This window comes from Sesamum indicum, linkage group LG13 (assembly GCF_000512975.1).
Source record: "Sesamum indicum cultivar Zhongzhi No. 13 linkage group LG13, S_indicum_v1.0, whole genome shotgun sequence".
In the NCBI taxonomy this organism is placed as follows: domain Eukaryota; kingdom Viridiplantae; phylum Streptophyta; class Magnoliopsida; order Lamiales; family Pedaliaceae; genus Sesamum; species Sesamum indicum.
The window spans coordinates 1092012-1113966 of NC_026157.1; the positions used below are offsets into that span (position 1 = coordinate 1092012).

Sequence of the window (21955 nt, forward strand, 5' to 3'; positions counted from 1 at the left end):
CGAGACCCCAGCATGATTTCCCACCGGGAACGTAGAAGGCTTTCTGGAAATTCAGGAGGGATGTCCTCTTCCGGTTCGGGAGCATCAGTCAACCTAGCATCCCTATATTGTAGGAAGGAGAGAGGAGTGCCTTTTAGAGGGTGACTAACATCTGTGAATTTTAGGGCACAACTCCGAAACCCATGTTAGTAATATTTCAAAGCACTATCAACTAGTAGGCTTTGCAAATCTAAGGATTTCTCGTATTCCTCTTAACGACTTACCTATATGCCCACCTGTCTCCTGATTTGTTCCTGTTTCGTGCAGTTTGCTCTAGACGGGTATGCAGATTGTGATCTCTTCCCTTAGATGGCGGGTTCTCACAACGTCCTCCTTATGCCCCCGCTTCTTCTACTTGCTTGACTTCTCTAGCTCCACTAACCTCTTGATGGTTTGCTCTGACAGTGAACCTCCTTACTCCAGCCAGCCGACTAGGTTGTCCCCAAATACGGTCACACACGAACAAACAATATTTCAAGTTAGGTTATTGCTTATAATTAAGCTTCAAAAACTTACTATACTCACCCTACTAAGGTAGGAAGGGAACAAGCTAAGGGTCTGTGCCTTGGGCAAAGAGTTCATGTAAGTCTTATCTAAGGGCAGTTGAACCCCTTCAAGAATTTAGCCGCTAAGTTTCTCTAACCCTCATCTTACAGCAAGAGTGTCCCTCTTTCAAATTACAATTAGGAAGGAGTTTCTTCTTTAAACCCTCTCTTCAGTAGGGCAAGACGCTCTTAGCCTGGTTTCAAGGTGTGGGGCTAGAGGAGCAAGTAGGTTGGTTTGTTCTTTAGCACGTTTGGTAGGTCTAGTGATGGGATTAGCCTGCCGCTTGCCTTTGGGATCCCCATGGAACCAGAACTAGCAGGAGTAGATGAGGGACTTTTAAGTAAAGTACACTTGGAGGGGCGCAGGTTCCCACGGTCTTCTCCCCCTTGATAGACTTATCCTGCATCAACTTGTGATGATCCTGCCTACAAACACCAGGTACACAATATACATTAACCCTATTGTGTAACAAATAGGTATAACTACAAAATAGGGTATACAAGAAGTTCTACTAGTAATGTCATCCATGACAACCTCTTTTAGGCTCAGTCCAAAGCGATTAAGAAGGGTAGGGTGAACTAATTTCTGGGGATCATAGGGAGAAGTGCTCAAACGATCCAACAAGAATTGGAAATGAGGTAGACGATTACGGACAAAGTACCTAACTTGTTCAAGAGGGACTTTAATCCACCCAAAATGAAATCTCCAGGGTATGGGGTACTGAGACAAAGAAAAAAATGATATTTTCGTTCCTTTACTGAGGACTCCGAAGGGAGAAACTGAATATCCCCTTAGGTAGTGAAATAAAATAGGTCTCCACTTGCTTTTTTCAATAGGAAAAAGGAGTGAAATTGAGCAGCTTGTGGAATATCTTCTAGATTTCTTACTAAAATATAAAATCTTGCTAGCAGGCTGAAAGATTTAGGGACCAACTGATTCAGGGGGACTTTGAAAAGTGTGGGAACATCAACAAAAATCTAGGCAAAGGGAAGTGCAAACTAACCTCCAGCTAGGTCGAAAAGAATCAAAGAGAGTCCTTGGGGGGAAATATAGCCGATCTTCAACAATAGGGACCTAAACCACATATTCAACAGGTATCCCATACTTTTTTCCTCACAATCACCGCATCACTCTCTGAGAAGTAAAACAAATAAATCCCAATAGATTCCACCACTGAGACCACAAGCCGATCCTCTACCTTTCTTCTTTCCTCCTCATCTCTATTATTCCCTTCTTCTTCGCTCTCACCTCTATGGCAGGAGGCAGAGTCTGGCAGTAGGCTTTTTCCTTTTCCTTGCCTAAGGAACTTATCAAATCTATCAAAACCTCATCCACCACCCTCTGTTCTATGCTATCAATCAACATGGACTGCAAAAAACAAGAGAAAAGGAAGGGAGAGTTACTTAGAGAATGACTGGAAGGAAAATAACAAGATTTGGTGCAGGGTAAAAAAAAAAAGCTCACAAAAATTTAAAAATTCTAGAGAAATTCGCTAAAAAGAAGTTAGATTTTCTATTTCTAAACAAGAAAAATGAAAAAAATTGACGAAGTCAAATGAAAAGGATTCCAACTTCACGTCTTAACTTAAATGAAATGAGATGGAGGAAGAAAACACCCTAAAAGCAAAGAAGGCCTGTGAATGGCAAGAGATAGAAATTGCCTTAAATAAGCCAACAGTCCAGCAGTCCCATCCACATAGGACTCGATGTATTCTCTCCTAACTGTCAAAACTTAATCAGCATAGAATCCGTGTTCTATAAGCAGGTGATGGACTCTCTTTTCTCTATCTTTTTGTAATCATCAGTCATCACATTTTTGCAAATTTGTGCATATTTTCCTTAATCCACATGTATCAGACTCCTTTAGGCGAAATGACTCTCTTAACGAAAACAATCCAACAAGGTAGTAGCTCCTACAACCCAGCAGGACTCACCATGTTTATTGACCAGAAGCAAGGAAAATCTTTTTTCCAGGACTATTTTTCCTACTCCAGCTGTCCAACACATCTTGCACTCTAGGAATGGGGGGAGTGATGATACCCCTCAACAATTTTTCACAAAAGCCCAAAGCAAGGATGTGGACCCCCACCAAGCAGCCTAGCCAATCAGGATCCTTTGGCCTATGAGTAGGGAGGTAAAAGCCCATAAGTTTTTTTTTTTATCTTTACTAATCTAGTGGGCCTAAGAAACAAGTTCATTTCAGTAATCTAGTGCAATTAGGCTGTTAACAACGAATTCTCAAATTTTCAGGCAAACAGCGCAAGACTTGGTCAAAGAATCATATCTCAGTCAATATGAGTCCAAATTACGAATGTATTCTTTAGTTGGATAGCTAACACAAGTAGTTTCAAACAGCATATGACTCTCCACAGTTGCCTTCCAAATTTGGCTCCACAAGCCCTTATAAATAGAACTATGGTATAGTTGTTTTGGCAACATCTACTCTTAGATTCAAACTTTTATTCTCTCTCGATTTTGAAGCTTTTAAAAGCTCACTTCTTTCCAATCCACAAGATTTATAACACTTTGACACTATTTTCAACCATTATTCTCATTGGTTTCATATTTTTCATTCATTTCTAGAGTAAACTCTTTATTGACTTAAGTATCAAAGTATTAACCTTTATTTTGCAGGTTAGTCCCTCGATAATTTTAGGATATTCATGAAAGTCCTTCGATATTTGTAGTGTTGTTGGACCCCCATACACATAAGTGGGAATACTTGATTTTAGACATTCATCTTAATACTTTTTCTCTACATTATTTTTATTTTTGCTTTGTGTCTTAATTAGGCACGCTTAGGCAATTAAACTTGCGAGAATATGACAATCACATAAGTTTTTGTAGGATAGAAATCTAAGTATTGCATGATAATTTATGATGTATAAAAACAGATACGAAGATACGAACACAGCGATACAAAAAATTTAAAAAATTAGAACACAATGCAGCATTGACACAACTATATATAATATATTTTTTTAACTCTAATATATACTCCCAATTTCTCATAAAATTAAAATATTAATATAAATATAAAAAAGGCATATCTTATACTTAAATTCATAACCAACGTGGCTTAAAAAATATATCATCATTTTATTTTAAAATGTACACAATGAAAAATTTTTAATAATCCAAATTAGTTAAATCATTATGACTTCTCTCAATATTTTAATAATTTAGTCCCAAAAGTTTTATTTTGAGAGGAGTGAATTAATTTTTTTTATTAAGTCCAGAATTCTTTTTTTTTTATTAATAAAAACAACACAAAATATTTTGAAATTATAAAAAGAATTCTAAACGTGTCAAGAACATGGCGGACACGCCAATTAACTTGTTCTTAGAGTGTCCAACACCACGTACTTTTTTCTTTTTTCGTTTTATAGTTTCTGACATGTGAATACTGTGTTTGATACGTGTCCATATCCAACACTACGTGGTATAACTTTTTAGAATATCCTTACATAGATGGTAAGTCATGTACTTGTGGTTGAACCACGTTACGGTATCAAACTTTCATCATTAATTTAAAAACAATAAATATTTTAGTATTGAAAAACAATAGACATCACACTGAAGCAAAAAATAAAATACATATACAGCCAAAGTGAAATAAAACATGCAATTTACTGAATTCGAAGATGGGAACAAATATAGCCCAAAGGGTACAAGAGTTAAACGGCTTATTCCAACTATCTAACACCTCGTTGTGTCCGCAGCAAGAACTTGATCTGCGAAAGTCTTGAGATTGACATAAGAGGTACCACCTTCCTTGGCTGCTTCCTTTGCCAAGTCTCTCCATTTCCTGGCTTCCCTTCTCATTTCCTCTCCTCTTTCTCCACCATCCATAACAATCTCTAAGCACCTTTCGATCTCATCAGCCTTTACAACTCCTCCATCTTCCGGTTTGCCTACACTCAATCCAGTCCTCCAGAAATCTTGTATGAGTTTGGCATTTATGGTCTGATCAATCCATTGCGGGAACGCCACCACAGGCACCCCTGAAGCTAGACTCTCAAGCGACGAATTCCAACCACAGTGAGTGAAAAAGCATCCCACAGAAGGATGCGACAGAACCTCCACCTGAGTACACCAAGGCACAATCTTGCCTTGCTTTTCCAAATCCTTCCCACAGCTCAGCATTTCCTCTAGTTTCTCACTATTGTCTACGCCTCTGATCACCCAAAGGAATGGCCTTCCGCTTTTGATCAGACCTTTGGCTATCTCTTCCGTTTGTGGTTTAGATAGCTCAGAATAGCTGCCAAAAGCTACATAAACTACAGATAATTTCTCTTTGGAGTCCAACCACTGTACATAATCCACAGACTTCTGAATCAGATCACCTCCAAATGCAGTATCCGAAGGGTCCTTTCCATCTAAAAATGCGGACGGAATTAGTGGCCCTATATCCATCCACTTGTACTTATCTATAACACTCAAAGGCCCAGGCTCCAAGGCTTGAAATGTGTTCACAAGGACTATCGGGCTATTTTCTCTGTCAAGAATCTCAAAATTCTCTGTGAACATTGGCACTGCAAAATTAAAAATATATATAAGAATGTTAAATAAGAAACAAAATTAAAATATTTTATTAAATTCTTTTGTTTACGTCAGTATTTTCATCCAAACTTTAATGAAAAGGGATAAATTATAAAAAGAGAATTTGCGGGAGCGATCTAAACGTAACACTGAAGCTTTTGAAGGAAAATGTCATTTTCGAGGGTCTAAATAAATTAGGATAGATAACTGCGATTAATTTATTACATTTATTTTCCCAAAAAAAAAAAAAAAAAAACTCACTTAAATTACACAAAAGTTCAGAATTAAGGATTTGGTAGGGTAGCAAACTGAAATGTCCTTAACTAGAAAGAGAGACAAATGGCCCAAAGAGCTCTTAAAACTCCCTACGGGGCCCAAACAAACACATCTTATTTATAAAATTCGAGGATCCAAATACTTGAAGCGCCACAGACTTTTCTGACTTCTCTAAAGCCGGCGTATTGAGCCAAAGCATGAAATTCCCTTTCTGTCCTCTCCTTCCCACCCGGGTTAACGGCTAACATGATGACATCGGCGCGGACTGCCTCCTTATACTCCGGCCCACTGTTCTCCTCCGGGAGGATGATGTCGGCTATGATCAGTTTTCCATTATCCGGAAGTGCGTCATAGCAATTCTTCAACAACTTCTGGCAGTGCTCATCGCTCCAGTCGTGGGAAATCCACTACAATGGCCATACCCGTAATTTCATCTCTTCAGAGTAGCAAAATGGTCATTTACAGCTTCATTTTTCTTATGTTTTTCATTTTCAATTTGTATAAATTTGAATTAAGTAATTTGATTGTATTTCCTAATAAATTTGTATAAATTATGACCATTTTTAGGTAACGTTCATATAAATAATTAAATATATCAAAAAATATTCAAATTCACCTTCATAAAAATAGCGTCCGCTTTGGGCACACTCACAAACATGTCGCCGCCAATATGCTCCACTCCTGCATGAGTTTCCAAACATTTTTGCTTTTTAAAAATTCAATCACTATATTTGTTTTTTATTTTCAAGTTGTCTTCGAGACAAGTCAAAACATACCCAATGTTCGCCATCATCCAGAAACATTGTTTTAAACTGTTTTAATATGAATATATACATATATATATAACAGACATGATTTGACAATTAATAGTAATTTTTATCTCCCAAAACACAACATTAAACATACAATACTTATTTTAAATTATCTCCAATAACAAATCCAAACATACATACTATCTCTAACACACATTTATTTATCTTCATTTTTCTCTCTCTATCTCCACAAAACACAACAAAACACTTAGAAAATGAATCCAAACATTATAAATAAGTTTTATTAAATTTTTTTAAATATATCCAAAAATAATTAAGTACATTAATTATATTTTCATATTAAATTCAAAATTGAATAATATCCTCATGGGCACCAAAAACTACTTCTAAGTTTAAAGGTATTTGGCGTTCACATAAAATTTGCTATTGAATATGACGTGTAGTGTGATTATGATTTCAACGAAAATACTCGTAATTTTTTAAAAAATATAAAATATTTGTACGATTAAATCTATCCTAGCAAATACCAATATATTTTACTCTTAGACCCCATTTACTTTGTGATATTAATTATTTGGTTGGTATGATAAAAACGCCATACATTAATTATATTAAATATACTTAGACTGTTTGGTTGAATAATTCAACCACCTATTTCAATTAGGTTGAGTCATTCAAGAGGAATAGTGCCTTGTGCCGAGTTTGGTGATAAAAATAAAACCCACAGTACTCAACGAACATTTTACGAGAGTGTAACAAACAACTTATCCAACTTAATAATAAAAAGTAAGCAGAGGCGTAAAGCAGTAAAATTAGTGAATGTACCCGGAAAAGATGGAGCATTTCGAATGACATGGGGCAAGTCAAAGTTGATGCCCTTAATGGCCGGGTACTTGGATAGGATCATCTTAAGCGAAGCTCCGATGCCACCACCCACATCCACCAGCGACTTCACCCCCTCAAACCCTTCGTATTTTTCAAGTATTTGCTTCATGATTATGGTGGACTGTTCGTACATTGCTCGGTTGAATATCTTGCTAAATCGTGGATCCGTAGCCGCGTACTCGAACGCGCTCATGCCGTAGGCTCTGTTGAATGGGATTCCTCCCTCTAGAACTGTATCTTTCAGATGGTACCTATTGGAAAAAGATCAAAACAGTTGAAAATATATACTTGTGATGCGATTGATTTCTGCGTATAGCATTGTGTGAATTAGATTTTCTTTAGATATAGATCATGTGTATAAAATCTTTCTTTAGATAGAATTAATGACGAAGTTTTGTACACTTATACGGAGTTAGATGTGAAATGAAGCAGAAGATGCAACATGAATTGCAATAATAAATCCATTTAACTTTCCAAACTATAAATACAACACAAGTTGTATAATATATGGACAACTAATCGAGGTATATTTGATGGATATGCGTAATTTAAATTATATTTATTTAATTAAATAAATAATTGATCAAAACTGAAAAATATAATTTATACTAACATAAAAAAAAAGAGCCATCTACACTCACAAATACCGATTAATGACATCACCATACTATTTTTTTATAAAATTAAAAATACTTTTCGATTAATAAGATAAGTAACATATTCAACCTTTTAAATTTTACATCAACTCATAAATTAATTTTTTTAAAAAAGTATAATGTATTTGTTTATATATTTACTTTTGCATATACTATATTTTAAAGAATAAAATATTATTTATTACATGCACGCAAGAATAGTGTTCCACAACAACTAGTTTTTAAAAGGAACACCCTTCCACTAAGGTTTATAATTACACGTAGACCCCATATGGTTTGAAAAATTACATCTAATATCCTGAGGTTTATTTCGTGTAACAAATAGATTTTACGTTAGCGAAAATTCACTAAATTTGTTGGTATTAAAAAAAAAAGAATAAAAATTAATATTTACCTCCAATTAATTTATTACTAACTTATTGCAAATCAAACAACCTTTTTTTTTTTACAACGCCCGGGTGTATATTCAACAAAAATGAGAGATAGCAAAAGATCACTTACAAGGGCTCCATCGAAACCTTGTCCTGAACCAAGAGCGCAAGCGGGGCCAGGGAAACCCCATCCTCATTCCTGGTCAGGAACTTGCAGACCGGCGCAAGAGAGTAGAGCCGCTCCACGCCGCCGTCTGGAAGCGGTTTCAGGCTGCAGCGCAAGACGGAGTATGCGGCAAGGAGGCGGAGCATCCTATCTATCATGGTGGCTGCTTGGGGGTTTTCAGTTTGAAGTTGAGCTGCGAGTTGGGAGGGAGAAACAGAAGCTCCTGGACCAGCTTTTTTAATGAGCTCGAGGAGATCCAGCTCTATGGCGAATTTGAGTACCATGGGGAGCACAGAAGCAGAAGCTAGCTCCAAGGCGAATAAGAATGCCTCTTCTTCCTCGGACTGATCCGCCATTGAAGCTGTGGGTATTTGAGTTTTGATGGAAAGAGATATTGGTAAAGTTTAATAAGCCGGTCAGCTTTTTTGTAAGCGAAAAGCTTGATCATGGAGGAGATATAAATAGGGAAAATTATTTTAAATAATTTAAATAAAATAAAATTATGAAAAATGTGCATTTTAAAAAGTGTTGAAATTTTAGAAAAAGTTGGGATTTGAAATCCCAGGTTTTGCCATGGTCTTATTTTTAAAAAAAATAATTTTCATTTTTTTTAATAAAAAGGATAAATTGCATAACACCCCCTGCATTTTAAAAAAATAGCGTAAAATCTTCTGTGCTATATTAAAAGGTCAAAAAATCCTATGCTATTTAAAAGGCAGCAAAGTACTCTCTTCTTTAGAAATAACGGAGAATGCATTTCACACGTCTAAAATGCTTGAGCTAATTAATTTATCGATTGAATTCATTAATTAATTAATGCATTGGCTTGTTTAATTAATTGATTGGATTCATTATGTGACATTTGTACAACTTTTTCATGTAATTGGGAGACTAATTGGTAATTATTAGGAATTTAGATTTAACTAGTAAATAAATTATAGATTGAATTTGGAATATAATAAAACTTGAATAGATTAAATAGAAATTCGTTATAATATTTGGGGCCAAATTATATTAATTAAAAAAATTAGGAAGGATGTAATAGTAATTATTAAAAAGAATTTTAAAAAAAAAGAAAAAATGGGTGGGCAGTGTGCTCCACCGCCTCACCAATCATTCAACATATATATATGTATGTTAATTGAAAGTCATTTATACTTTAGCAGAGGTACGGATTTTAGATTTTAATTTTTAATAATTTATATAATTATATTATTTAATTAGTTTATTTATTAAATGTTGATTATATTGAGCGATGTACTATTTAATCAGAGTATTTATGATTTTGACTATTTGAATTAAATATCACATTCGATATAAAAATGATATAGTTGGTTAATTAAAATATTAGATTTGTTAAGAAATATTTGATTTGTTAAGTTTAATTATTATTATAGCTAATTTATACAATTCTATTTGAATGATTAACCAAATATATAATTTTATATATTGTTGCTTAATTAAATTATATAGCAATGATAAATTGGTAGAAATTTCATAGAAATATTTCGGAAATTATATTTAAAAAATATTATGTTATTAAAGAGGAAAAATGAGGTTTCAATGGTAATATAATTTAGGAATGTTATTAACACAATAGTTATAAATATATAAGGTGTTTTACTAAATGAATTCTTATGAATTCGTTGATAACTTAAATATATGTTTGAAAAGTTTAGAAAGTGTAATTATCTAAAAACAAAAGGGAACAGAGGTTGAGCTTCAATATACATGGGATATTAAAGGATTGGTTGAAGAAAATACGATATTATATAATATTTTATTCAAAGTTTATAATATTCTAAATATATTGATTATACGTATAATATTCTATTATAGGACGTGACGACAAAGTAGAGGGTTGAGCAGTCACTCGTGAAACCGAAGCATTTTAGGATTTAAGGTAAGTATAGCTAATTGGATTTATATATATAGCTATATGTGTAGTATTGTATATATATTATATATATTGGTTTCTTGGATGTGATCAAGATCTTGGCTTTATATTATTATACGTGACTTTCGTATATTGATTGTTTATATAATTAGTTGTGAATTATTTATTAGATTACCATAATATTTGTGAAATTATTACTATGTGTATGTGATTATAATGTAGGGACATGCGGGATATGATTATGTGATGATCGTATAATTGATTGTTGTATGAAATCAAAATGGAAGTTATTATTGAGGAAGTAATTATTATGTAGAATATAATGATGAAGTAGTGATATTGTCGTTGTAACTTGAAATAAAAGATGATACTTACCTAATTGGGAACGCAATCAATGGTTTACGATAATGTGATTAATGATGATGTGATATGAAAAATATATAAATTAAGCTAGGTACCATGGCGCATAGGGTACCGAGGTTACACTGGGATGGTGTGGGGATACCATGTTTGTTGTGATGTCCTATGCTAGTATTGCTACACACTGGAGTAATAGAGTGTGGGTATATCACATACAACGGGTATCCTGTACTGTATATGATATGATGATTAGATGATGATGTCAACGAAACCATTGACTGATGTACTCCAACTACAGTAAGTAGGGCCCTTAGTTAATAAGAGATAACGTCAAATATTATATCGTGGATTGATGTACAGTTGTGGGCGTCCATTATTCTTTATATCTGCTATTGCTATATGATGAATATTTGTTAATTGATGTGATTGCATTGTACATGACTTGCAATCTATAAGTATATATATAGACTGATTAGCTATACTTATTGAGTAGGCAACTCATTCCTTGCCACGTACTTTTCAAGAGATGGGTCACATTGACTTGCCACATCGGACTTTGAGTTATGTTGTTATTCTTATTAAGTGGGTCAGCCGTGACATTTGAAGCCGGAGTTTTGGCTGTTTGGTTGTTAAATATTCTATTCTCTTATCGAATTTGTATTTAAAATGGTGGTACTACTTTCCTTGAGGTCATATACATGAGAACATCAAGTGAGGATAAATACAAATTTTTGATGAGCTTATTTATATATAATTAAATTAAATATATATATTCATTTTTTATTGCGTATTTATTTAATGGGATTAAATCATAAATTTTATGGATTAAAAATTGGACTTGATTAATTTGTTGAACAAATTAAAATAAATTCAATTCAAATGTACTAACCACAATCGGCGAGAGTTAGTCGCCAAGTGGCCTCTTTTTGCAACCACTCGATCACATTACCGAAAATTGTGAGGTTAGTTTTGCAATTTGAGAATTTGATAGAGAGAGATTTGGTTGCTGAATTTTGGAATTGGATTCCATGAAACATAACTCTCTAATCAAAATGGATGCTGATTAGGGGTCGCAACGAGTCGAGTTCGAGCTCGATTTTGTAGTTTTGAGCTCGAGCTTAAGTTAAATTTTTTATTTTTTTTATTTTTTTATTTTCTTGTTTTTTTAATTATTATTATTATATTAAATTATGAGAATCACTAACTTTTTACATAAATTTATAAGTAATAAAATAGATTTTATAATGTATATTATATTATAAATATACCAAAATATAGTATAAAATTCTAATTTATTGTTATAAATATAAACTACTGATTAGTTTAGTAGTAATACAATTAGTAAAATATAAAAAAAAAAATATCTTGAACAGTTTAAAGTTATAGAAAAGTATCAATTATCTGAAATAATGCCATTGAAATACATAAAAATATTTTATAGTTGAGATTAATATATGTTCACAATCTGCAGTAAATTTATATATTTATAAATGTTAGTGTTATATTATATAACTATCATCTTACATTGTTGAACAACATAGGTCAATCGAACCATAAAAATTCATATCAAACCGTTAGATATGATCAAACTTATAGAAAAATACACTTGGTAAGTTTTAAACTTATTGGATATACGAATGTCAAAATATCGTACTCGAAACATAAGAATAATCATTCAAGTTAGTGTATCGTAAAATCAGGTCATGTGATTTTAAATCAAACCGTTCGATATGATGTAATGGACACAGTCTTATATATATATATAAATTTAGTGTGAATCGGGTGCCCAAATTTTAAAATATCGTAATTATTGATTAAATTTTTGATCTCATTATATATAATAAAATAATAATTAAAATAATTAAAATTATTCAACCATCACTATTATTATCATTATCATTATATTTATATTAATTCATACGAATCACTAAATTCTGACATAAATTTATAAATAATAAAAAATATTGCATAATGCATAGTATGTATCCTGATATAAATATAAAACTTAAAAATAGATAAAAAAAAATTAAGTGAATTACTGGTCAATTTAAAAAAAGTATAACGTAATACAAATATATATTAAAATATAACATAAAGTTTATATATGTCATATTAAATAATAATTTTAATTACAAAAAATATTATAATTTACTAAGTTGTTGATTAAATTTATTTTTATATAAAGATTAAATGTATAAATAAAAGTACCATAATTTATTATTATCCAAAATAAAATATATGATATTGATTAATAATAATAATATATGTTCAATTTTGATTATAAAATTGATCAAATATTAAATTATAAAATTCAATATATAAAAAATTCAAAAATAAAAATATATTTGTGTGTGTGGAAAGAATTGAAGGGCAGAATAGCATTATTTATAGAGGTACGTGGAAAATTCTAATGGGTAGGTAGGTAGCTTTGCCTCAGCACGGATTCATTAACAATGCGTCGTCGCTTTCATTTTTTGGTTGTTGTTATGTGTGGTGTATGCGACACCGAATGTTCAATTTTTTGCTGGAAAGTGGGACGCACATATAAATACAATATTAAAATTTTATTGTTATTACATTTATCGTAGAAACATTAATTGATTGCATTAAAGGTGATATTAGTACATGAACATATATAGATCCAATAAATATCGAAACCCCAACCCCACCTATGGGTTGAGGTGAGACTTAAGCCACATGCGTGCTTAATTATTTGACGTGGGGGGTTAGATGTCTTTCCAGAATTATTGGGCTATTGGGTCACTGATCCAACTCAAGTAAAAAAATTTATAGACCCAGACTGTGTATGTATATATATATATGTAGCATATTAATACATACTATATATTAATTGATTAAGATAAGAAATAAAATATTTTTAAATAAAAAGTTTATAGTTTTTAAATTAAATTTCATTCAATTAAACAATAAATATAATTTAAAAAAATTTACAATAGATATAAAAATAATAAGTCTAATAATTAACTAATATATATATATATATATTAGTTCATGTATATAAACTAATATATGTGTAGTTCATATATATATAACTAATATTTTATAGGATTAAATACAGTTATCACTCCTGAAAAACTCACCCCACATCAATTATCGCATAAAGTATTAAAAACTTCAAAAAGACCCTGATCTTTACTTTTTAAGTTTGAAAAGACCATTTTGCCCTTATCAAAATTAGTTCAGAAAAGAATATAATTTTTTTCCTAAAATGACAAAGCATTTGTCTAAAATTAATGTTCGATAATCAATTAGGATACCTAGGTTAGTATCGTTATATAAAATCACCACATTGTAGACCGAACACCTAGCTCTTTCCTGAGAATGTCAAGAAACACATCTGGAGGAATTTCGGCGAGAACCCTTTGGCATGGTGGGATGGAAACAAACCGGAACTAATATGAAGTTCAAAGAAGAGTGCAAGTACGAGTATGTTCAGTTTAAGCCTATCTAGATTAACATGGAGATAAGAAATATATATGCAGGAGATTATCAAAGAGCATATCAATCTTAAACTCATTGAGTCTGGAGTCTCTACTTACAATATAGCCCTGATTTTTGGTAAGAAACCATGGTTTGAGATAAAGAAAGATAAACCAAGTTGGTAATTAACTATCAAGATATAAATAGAATATTAAAATTTGATGGTTATTACATTCCCAGTAGAAAAACACTAATTGATTGCATTAAAGGTGCTAAAGTGTGTTCAAAATTTGATTGAAAATTTATTTTTACCAAATTAAGATGCAGAGTAAATCAAAGAAATTTACTGCATTCTTCACACCACAGGGACAATGTATCTGCAATTTGCTTCCAATGGAATTATCAACTGTCAGAAGGTTAGCTAGCAATCGCACGACAAGCTATTATGGCCAACAACTGGAAAGGACGCAGTGATGACGAACGCAATGACGTCATTCGAAAAAAATAAGAAGATGATAAATGCAATAACGTAATCAAAAAAGAAGTTTAAAGTTCGTGTTTCAAGACCTCGAACGGCTATAAATAAAGGAGCAATGAAGCAGATGGGGATTATCAGAAATTTTTTCCAACTCTCCATTATGAGTTTCCAAATTCTTGTAGTTTTAGTTCTCAGTTTTATGGGGGTTTCTCCAACGAGTCAAGTCTTCTTTCACATAAGAGGCTAAACAGTTATCTCATCCAACATAAGAAATAATATCTATGTAATATTTCATATATTTTACAATAAAAGTAAGACTTTTGTTTAACTTGTTTGTCCAAAATTCTCTTTAAGTCTCTATATGAAAGTGCTTTTTACACCCTAAGGTAGGAAACGAAATAAGGCTGTGCTGTTTTGTTGCTGAAAGACCCAAGTGCCTATGAACTATCAGCTGTGATTGGGTGGTTTGAGAAAGTTCGTAAAATCGAGGACTTGAAATATCTGGGAGCAAAGTGATCAAAATAAAGTACGAATTAATGGAGGCTTAATTTATTTCGGAAGCATGTTGGGCCTAATTTTGAGCTTAGGAATAAACTAAGAAGTTCTTGCATTTGAACGGTAGAATGGTCATTAATTTGAATACAGGACCAAAAGTGTTGAACTCGAAAAGTTATAGGACTAAAAGTGTTACGTACAAAGTTAGAGGACCAAATGTGAAAAGTGACCAAGCAACTCATATATAATATTGATATGCGACACTTGAAAGATATCTGTCTAAATTGAAAGGGAGGTTATACAATTATAATATTTTCCTTAGGTTTGGTTTTTAACGAGTCATGATGTATATGATAAGAGATGTGCATTTAAGGGGGAGTATTGTAAATACATGTAATTGTCATGTATGAATGCATACACCTTTTGGTATTCCCCATAATACTTATAACCTTTTGTATCTTCATGATATTTTGTAATTATAATCTTTAATAGTATAGTTTGTAACAACAATTTGGTGTGGATCCATACGAAAAAAGCATGGGTCCAATAAGTATGTATCGTTCGAAGCTTGAGCTGAAGCGTACACGGGCTTTGAGGAGAGAACCTGCAAAAAAGACATTAGCACTCCAACACTCAAATTAGTATTGGATTTGAGATAGAATAAAGCAAAAGAGTAAACAAATTTGGTTGAAAATAAAAAATTGATGAAAAATATAAGAACACATGATAATATGCTGGTAGGGTGCTTAAAGAGTGAGAGAATTGTCCTCCGTAAGGAGGACTAAATCTGTATTTATAGAGAGAGTGCACTCGTCTGCAAGGGGTTTGATCTACTCCATGAAACTCGCGAGAGTTGGTTGGGCTGGCTGGATCAGGGATAAATCCTCCTTATCTACAGGTGGATGTGTTTTAGTAGAAGTGTTCTTTGTCTTGGGAGACCCTACACCTACGAGGAGTGCTAGCTGTCAAGGAGTCCCTCCTTGATCATGTAAAACTCCTTGAGCTAATATGGTTCGAGGTGGTTGCTGACACCTAAGTCAACTTGGTGCCATGTTGGAGGGTGGGTTGCCACATGTAAAGGCCCTTCAGGTCGAACGTCTTGTTGGGCTTTAACCATGGTTCGGGTCACGGGGCGTCCTAGGCCTCCTCCCTTCTTTCTGAACTTCTTGGGCTACCTGGGCTTATTTAGTTAAGTTGTGGGTTGGGCTATCCCAAGCATCCATATCATGGTGGTTTATAAATACCATTGTATATTTCATTTGTTGAATAAGTTTTTGAAAGAATAAAGAAAAAAATTTGAAGAAAATACATATCATGTTTTTCTTATATATTATTAGGAGCCATAGAATAATAACTTTCAATATTTTTTAAATTTATAACATTTTATTAGATTTGAATTGAATAGAATAATACCCAAACATTTACAAACCTACTGTTATGTCCAACTACCCCATAGGTCCAGATGATGATTGAAAACTCCTATGGGGTAGTTGGACATAACCATATGCCTGGCATCATCACTTCTGCCTCCTCCGATTATAAATGAATGTTCCCTACCATTAACACCTATTTGCCTTTTCAATTTACACTTCTTTTTAATATACTCGAAGAATTAATAAAATAATTAAAATATTAAAAATTAAAATTTTATTTAAATTTGATGGGGTAAGTTGCATTGACCGTTATTAAAATTAAGTCTAATTACACAAAACAACCTCTAATTATTAAAAATTACAAATATACTCTTGGGAGGATATAAATGCAATTAACTCTAAGGATATATTTGTAAAAAATTTGCCTTACTAGTCATGATAAGGCTAAACTCCATTTGATTAAGTATACATAAACTTATAACGTTCTAACAATTTAGTTTAATATATCTTCATATATTAAAAAGAAGGATATATGAAATTCAAAATTGAAGAATATTTTGTTGTTTTGGGGCAAAATATGTATTCTCATAATTAAGGGGGTAGAAAGTAAAATGAGCATAAGCTCAAGTGTCATAGTTCTTCACACTTCTTCTCACAAGAGGTGTCGGTACTCCAACTGCATCATAGCCAGCAACTAGGGGACGCGTAGGTTTCACAAAGGACCTAACCATGCCAAATTCTAACATACTGATTTAGTGAGAAATATATTAATTATATAATAATGGGAAAAGTATTATTTTTTGTTAAGTAGACTTAATTTTAATTTTAGTCCGATAACTATGTTCATTTTTGTTTAGGTCCAGTAACTTACAAAATTGCTTACTTTTAGTTCTCTGGCAGATTTTCGGATAATTTTACCCCTATGCAACTTTTGAAAGACAGTTTTAATCCATATGCACTCATAGGGGTAAATTGTCCGAATATCTGCCAGAGGACTAAAAATAAGCAATTCCGTAAGTTATTGGACCTAAACAAAAATGAATATAGTTATCGGACTAAAATTAAAATTAGGCATACTTAGCGGACTAAGATAATACTTTTTCCTATAATAAATATAATACATTTTTTACATAATTGATATATAATTAAAAAAAAATGATGAATTATATAGCAAATGTACGTACCACACTTGCTCGGATTTGTGTAAAAAAATTCCATCAATCACAGAGCAAACAATGTGTTTCGACTTTGTTATCATAAAAAGATCGTGAATTATCGGATTAATTATAATGACATCATGAAATAATATTTTATTTTACCGTATTTTCATATTCACAATTTAATATCTTATAATTTATTTGCATAAGTATAATATATATATATATATATATTTTGAAATAATTCACAATTTACTTAAATATCTGTACTACACATCACAATATGTTCTACAAGTTGTCAGTGAGAGGGGAGGGGTTGATGTGGATGTGCATGTGCATGGGAACCTCAAAAGCTTTGAGTTTGGTAAGGGTCTTAATGAGTGTATCTACCACCATAGTTAAACATGGGACCAATCAATGGGAAGTGTGTGTGTTTATATGCGTAGGGAAATATTTCAACTTGAACACACTTTAAACAATTTCAATATTGTGAGTGTGTTGTCTTAGTCTCCTCCATACTTATGAGCTATTTAAACATATAAAATAATGCAGTTATTAGAGGGAAAAAAAATTAGATTAAATTAATCTACGCTCCGATCGATATAAGCTCATTTGAATTTAATTTGTTAAACTTAACAAATTTTACGTGATTCTTTTTTTGATCGATAAACTTTCAAATTCGAGGTTAATTCGATTAATTCAAAAATAATAAAATACTAACTCAATGTGGGAATATTCGATGTATGTGTATAAAAATATTAAAAACATTTATGGAGTAGATCAAACCCCTCGCAGACGAGTGCACTCCCTCTATATATATATATTAGTTAATTATTAGACTTATTTTTTTTATATCTCTTGTTAATTTTTTAAAATTATTTTTATTGTTTAATTGAATGAAATTTAATTTAAAAACTATAAATTTTTATTTTAAAATATTTTATTTCTTATCTTAATCAATTAATATATAGTATATATTAATATGTTAGATATATATATGCATATACAATCTGGGTCTATAAATTTTTTTACTTGAGTTGGATCAGTGACCCAATAGGCCAATAATTTGACCAATTCCTCCCCTATTCCTTTATGAAAAGACATCTAACCCCCCAAGTCAAATAATTAAGGATGCAAGTGGCTTAAGTCTGAGCTCAACCCTTAGGTGGGGTTGGGGTTTGGACATTTATTGGATCTATATATGTTCATGTACTAATATCTGTGGGCATGCTGACCCACACTTTATCACCTTTAATGCAATCAATTAGTGTTTTCTACTGTAAATGTAATAACCCACTTTCCAGTACAAAATTGAACATTCGGTGTCGCATACACCACACACAACAACAACCAAAAAATGAAAGCCACCCATTATTAATGAATCGTGGCATGCTGAGGCAAAGCTACCTACCTATGGATTAGAATTTTCCACGTGCCTCTGCAAATAATGCTATTCTGCCCTTCAATTCTTTCCACACACACACAAATTTCTAATACCGACAGAGTAGCATAGGATCAATATATGTTCATGTCCTACGAACTTATTGTTTAATTGAATGAAAGTTAATTTAAAATTTTGAAATTATAAAATTCCTTTTCTATTCTACGATCGGACTTTGCCGGGCATAAGCTACTTTCTTCTAGCCTTCCTCTAACAGATTCAATGGCATCGCTTATTCTTTTTCTTTCAAGCATGAGTGACCGGTCGATTCTCTAATTAAGATATAGCAGTCAACCATCAAGAAATCATAAACTATTCTATGTTGTAAGGATCGACTTAAGCTTAAACTAGAGCAGCTCGTTCTATCACAGCGGCTGCTAGTGAAAGGAACTGACGATCTTGTTTTTTTATTTCAAAATATTTTAATTCTTATCTTAATCAATTAATATATAATATGTATTAATATAATACAGATATATGTGCATATATATAATGTAGTCTGGGGTTATAAATTTTTTCACTTCAGATGGATCAGCTCAACCCTTAGGCGGTTTTGGGGTTTGGATATTAATTATGTGTGTCCCACTTTCCAGCAAAAAATTGAACATCACGTGACACACAAACACAAATTTATAATACAGAGAGAGTAGAATAGGATCCAATTTCAATGTAATCCACGAAGAACACCATTCACACATCATACAAAGAGACACTGACTATTACTGCTTGCTCTTCTCGGTTGGTTTCCTTGTGAAAATGGTCCATGTGCTGCTCGTCACATTTCCAGCTCAAGGCCATATTAATCCATCTCTCCAGTTTGCGAAGCGCCTCTCAAAACTTGGCGTTAAGATCACCTTCTTAACCAGCCTATCCGCCATACGCTGCATCACCACAACTTCTTCAACAGTTGATGGCCTAATCGACTTCGTTTCCTTTACCGATGGTTATGACGACGGCTATTCAATGGATGAGTTTGAAAACTTTATGTCTGCACTCGGAAATCACGGCAGCAAGGCAGTGGAAGACACTGTTCGGGCAAAACGGGAAGAAGGGCATCCTTTTACTCGTGTAATCTACAGTCTTCTTGTCCCTTGGGCTGGTCGAGTGGCTTCCCATCTTCAAATTCCAGTAACTCTTCTCTGGATCCAACCAGCCACTGTTTTTGATGTTTACTTTTACTACTTCCATAAGTATTTTGATGCTGCGCCAAGTGATGAAGTCATTAAGCTTCCCGGACTACCGGTGTTCGAGCCTAGTGATCTGCCAGCGTTTCTATTTCCTTCAAACACCGACGCACATGACTTTGCAGTGCCAATTTTCACAGAGAATTTTGAGATTCTTGACAGAGAGAATAGCCCGATAGTCCTTGTGAACACATTTCAAGCCTTGGAGCCCGGGCCTTTGAGTGTTATAGATAAGTACAAGTGGATGGATATAGGGCCACTAATTCCGTCCGCATTTTTAGAAGGACCCTTCGGATACTGCATTTGGAGGTGACCTGATTCAGAAGTCTGTGGATTATGTACAGTGGTTGGACTCCAAAGAGAAATTATCTGTAGTTTATGTAGCTTTTGGCAGCTATTCTGAGCTATCTAAACCACAAACGGAAGAGATAGCCAAAGGTCTGATCAAAAGCGGAAGGCCATTCCTTTGGGTGATCAGAGGCGTAGACAATAGTGAGAAACTAGAGGAAATGCTGAGCTGTGGGAAGGATTTGGAAAAGCAAGGCAAGATTGTGCCTTGGTGTACTCAGGTGGAGGTTCTGTCGCATCCTTCTGTGGGATGCTTTTTCACTCACTGTGGTTGGAATTCGTCGCTTGAGAGTCTAGCTTCAGGGGTGCCTGTGGTGGCGTTCCCGCAATGGATTGATCAGACCATAAATGCCAAACTCATACAAGATTTCTGGAGGACAGGATTGCGTGTACGCAAACCGGAAGATGGAGGAGTTGTAAAGGCTGATGAGATCGAAAGGTGCTTAGAGATTGTTATGGATGGTGGAGAAAGAGGAGAGGAAATGAGAAGGGAAGCCAGGAAATGGAGAGACTTGGCAAAGGAAGCAGCCAAGGAAGGTGGTACCTCTTATGTCAATCTCAAGACTTTCGCAGATCAAGTTCTTGCTGCGGACACAACGAGGTGTTAGATAGTTGGAATAAGCCGTTTAACTCTTGTACCCTTTGGGCTATATTTGTTCCCATCTTCGAATTCAGTAAATTGCATGTTTTATTTCACTTTGGCTGTATATGTATTTTATTTTTTGCTTCAGTGTGATGTCTATTGTTTTTCAATACTAAAATATTTAGGCAATATTGCATTTTTCGTCTTGTATGTATAGGGGTATGGCAAATTTGGTCCTCTAACTATCGCGGTGGCAATTTTGGTCCTGTATCTTTCGTGATTATTTTTTTCGTTTTGTTTTACCAAGATCAAGAAACTATGGGAGGAGCTAGCATGTATAACTCCTTTGTGAGCATGTTCTTGTGGTTCTGGGAAAGCCTTAACCGATCAAGCTGCATCAAATAAGTTCATGCAATTCTTAATGGGGCTCACTGAAATATATGATGGTATTCGAAATCGATTGTTAATGATAAATCCTCTCTCTACTATTGCCAATGCATATTCCATGATAGTTGGGGTAGAGGAGCAGAGAGAAGTACAATCTAAAATAACCACAGCATATCAAGAAAGAGCAAATGAATGCATGGTTGCTTGACAAAGAGAAGCAAATGACAAACCTAGTAAGAAGGGTTTGTTGACAAAAGAAATCAATATTGGGACAACTTTGGTGAAATCGGTTAGGCAATATTGCATTTTTCGTCATGTATGTATAGGGGTATGGCAAATTTGGTCCTCTAACTATCGCGGTGGCAATTTTGGTCCTGTATCTTTTGAATTTTCGCAATTTTGGTCCTTCAGCCTATTTTAGGACCATTTTGCCCTTCTAGCGAAAAATGAACCTTAGCCCCTATCATGCTTCAAGTTTGGCCCAACTTGATTTTTTGACGACGTCATTGCTTCCGTTATCACCTTGTCCTTTTCAAATGACGTCATTGCATACGTCAT

At 33.4% G+C, this 21955-nt stretch overlaps 2 protein-coding genes and 2 pseudogenes across 2 annotated transcripts; 2 read left to right on the top strand and 2 right to left on the bottom strand.

The window, feature by feature from the left end:
* Positions 1–21208, top strand: part of LOC105176079 — a 35345-nt pseudogene extending 14137 nt beyond the window's left edge.
* LOC105176052 (crocetin glucosyltransferase, chloroplastic-like) lies at positions 4162–5132 on the bottom strand (the record flags this gene model as incomplete). Its single annotated transcript, XM_011098728.2, has 1 exon — positions 4162–5132. A coding segment is annotated over one exon (849 nt), but the record flags the coding sequence as incomplete, so codon positions are not given.
* On the bottom strand, positions 5310–8695 carry LOC105176053 (caffeic acid 3-O-methyltransferase 1-like). The gene is made up of 4 exons (XM_011098729.2): positions 8218–8695; positions 7001–7311; positions 6019–6083; positions 5310–5809 (listed from the first exon to the last, which is right to left on the bottom strand). Exons 1-4 carry the CDS (start codon positions 8607–8609, stop codon positions 5516–5518), a joined length of 1062 nt encoding a protein of 353 aa, XP_011097031.1. The 5' UTR covers positions 8610–8695; the 3' UTR covers positions 5310–5515.
* LOC105176054 lies at positions 19425–21157 on the top strand (annotated as a pseudogene).

What these genes read in the sequence shown, in the direction of transcription:
- LOC105176053 (XM_011098729.2), bottom strand. Translation starts at nt 8,609, where the DNA reads ATGGCGGATCAGTCCGAGGAAGAAGAGGCATTCTTATTCGCCTTGGAG. An exon ending in AAGGTTTCGATGGAGCCCTT is followed by an intron (nt 7,312 to 8,217) that starts GTAAGTGATCTT and finishes TTTTTCCAATAG; the next exon opens with GTACCATCTGAAAGATACAG. An exon ending in AAATGCTCCATCTTTTCCGG is followed by an intron (nt 6,084 to 7,000) that starts GTACATTCACTA and finishes AAACTCATGCAG; the next exon opens with GAGTGGAGCATATTGGCGGC.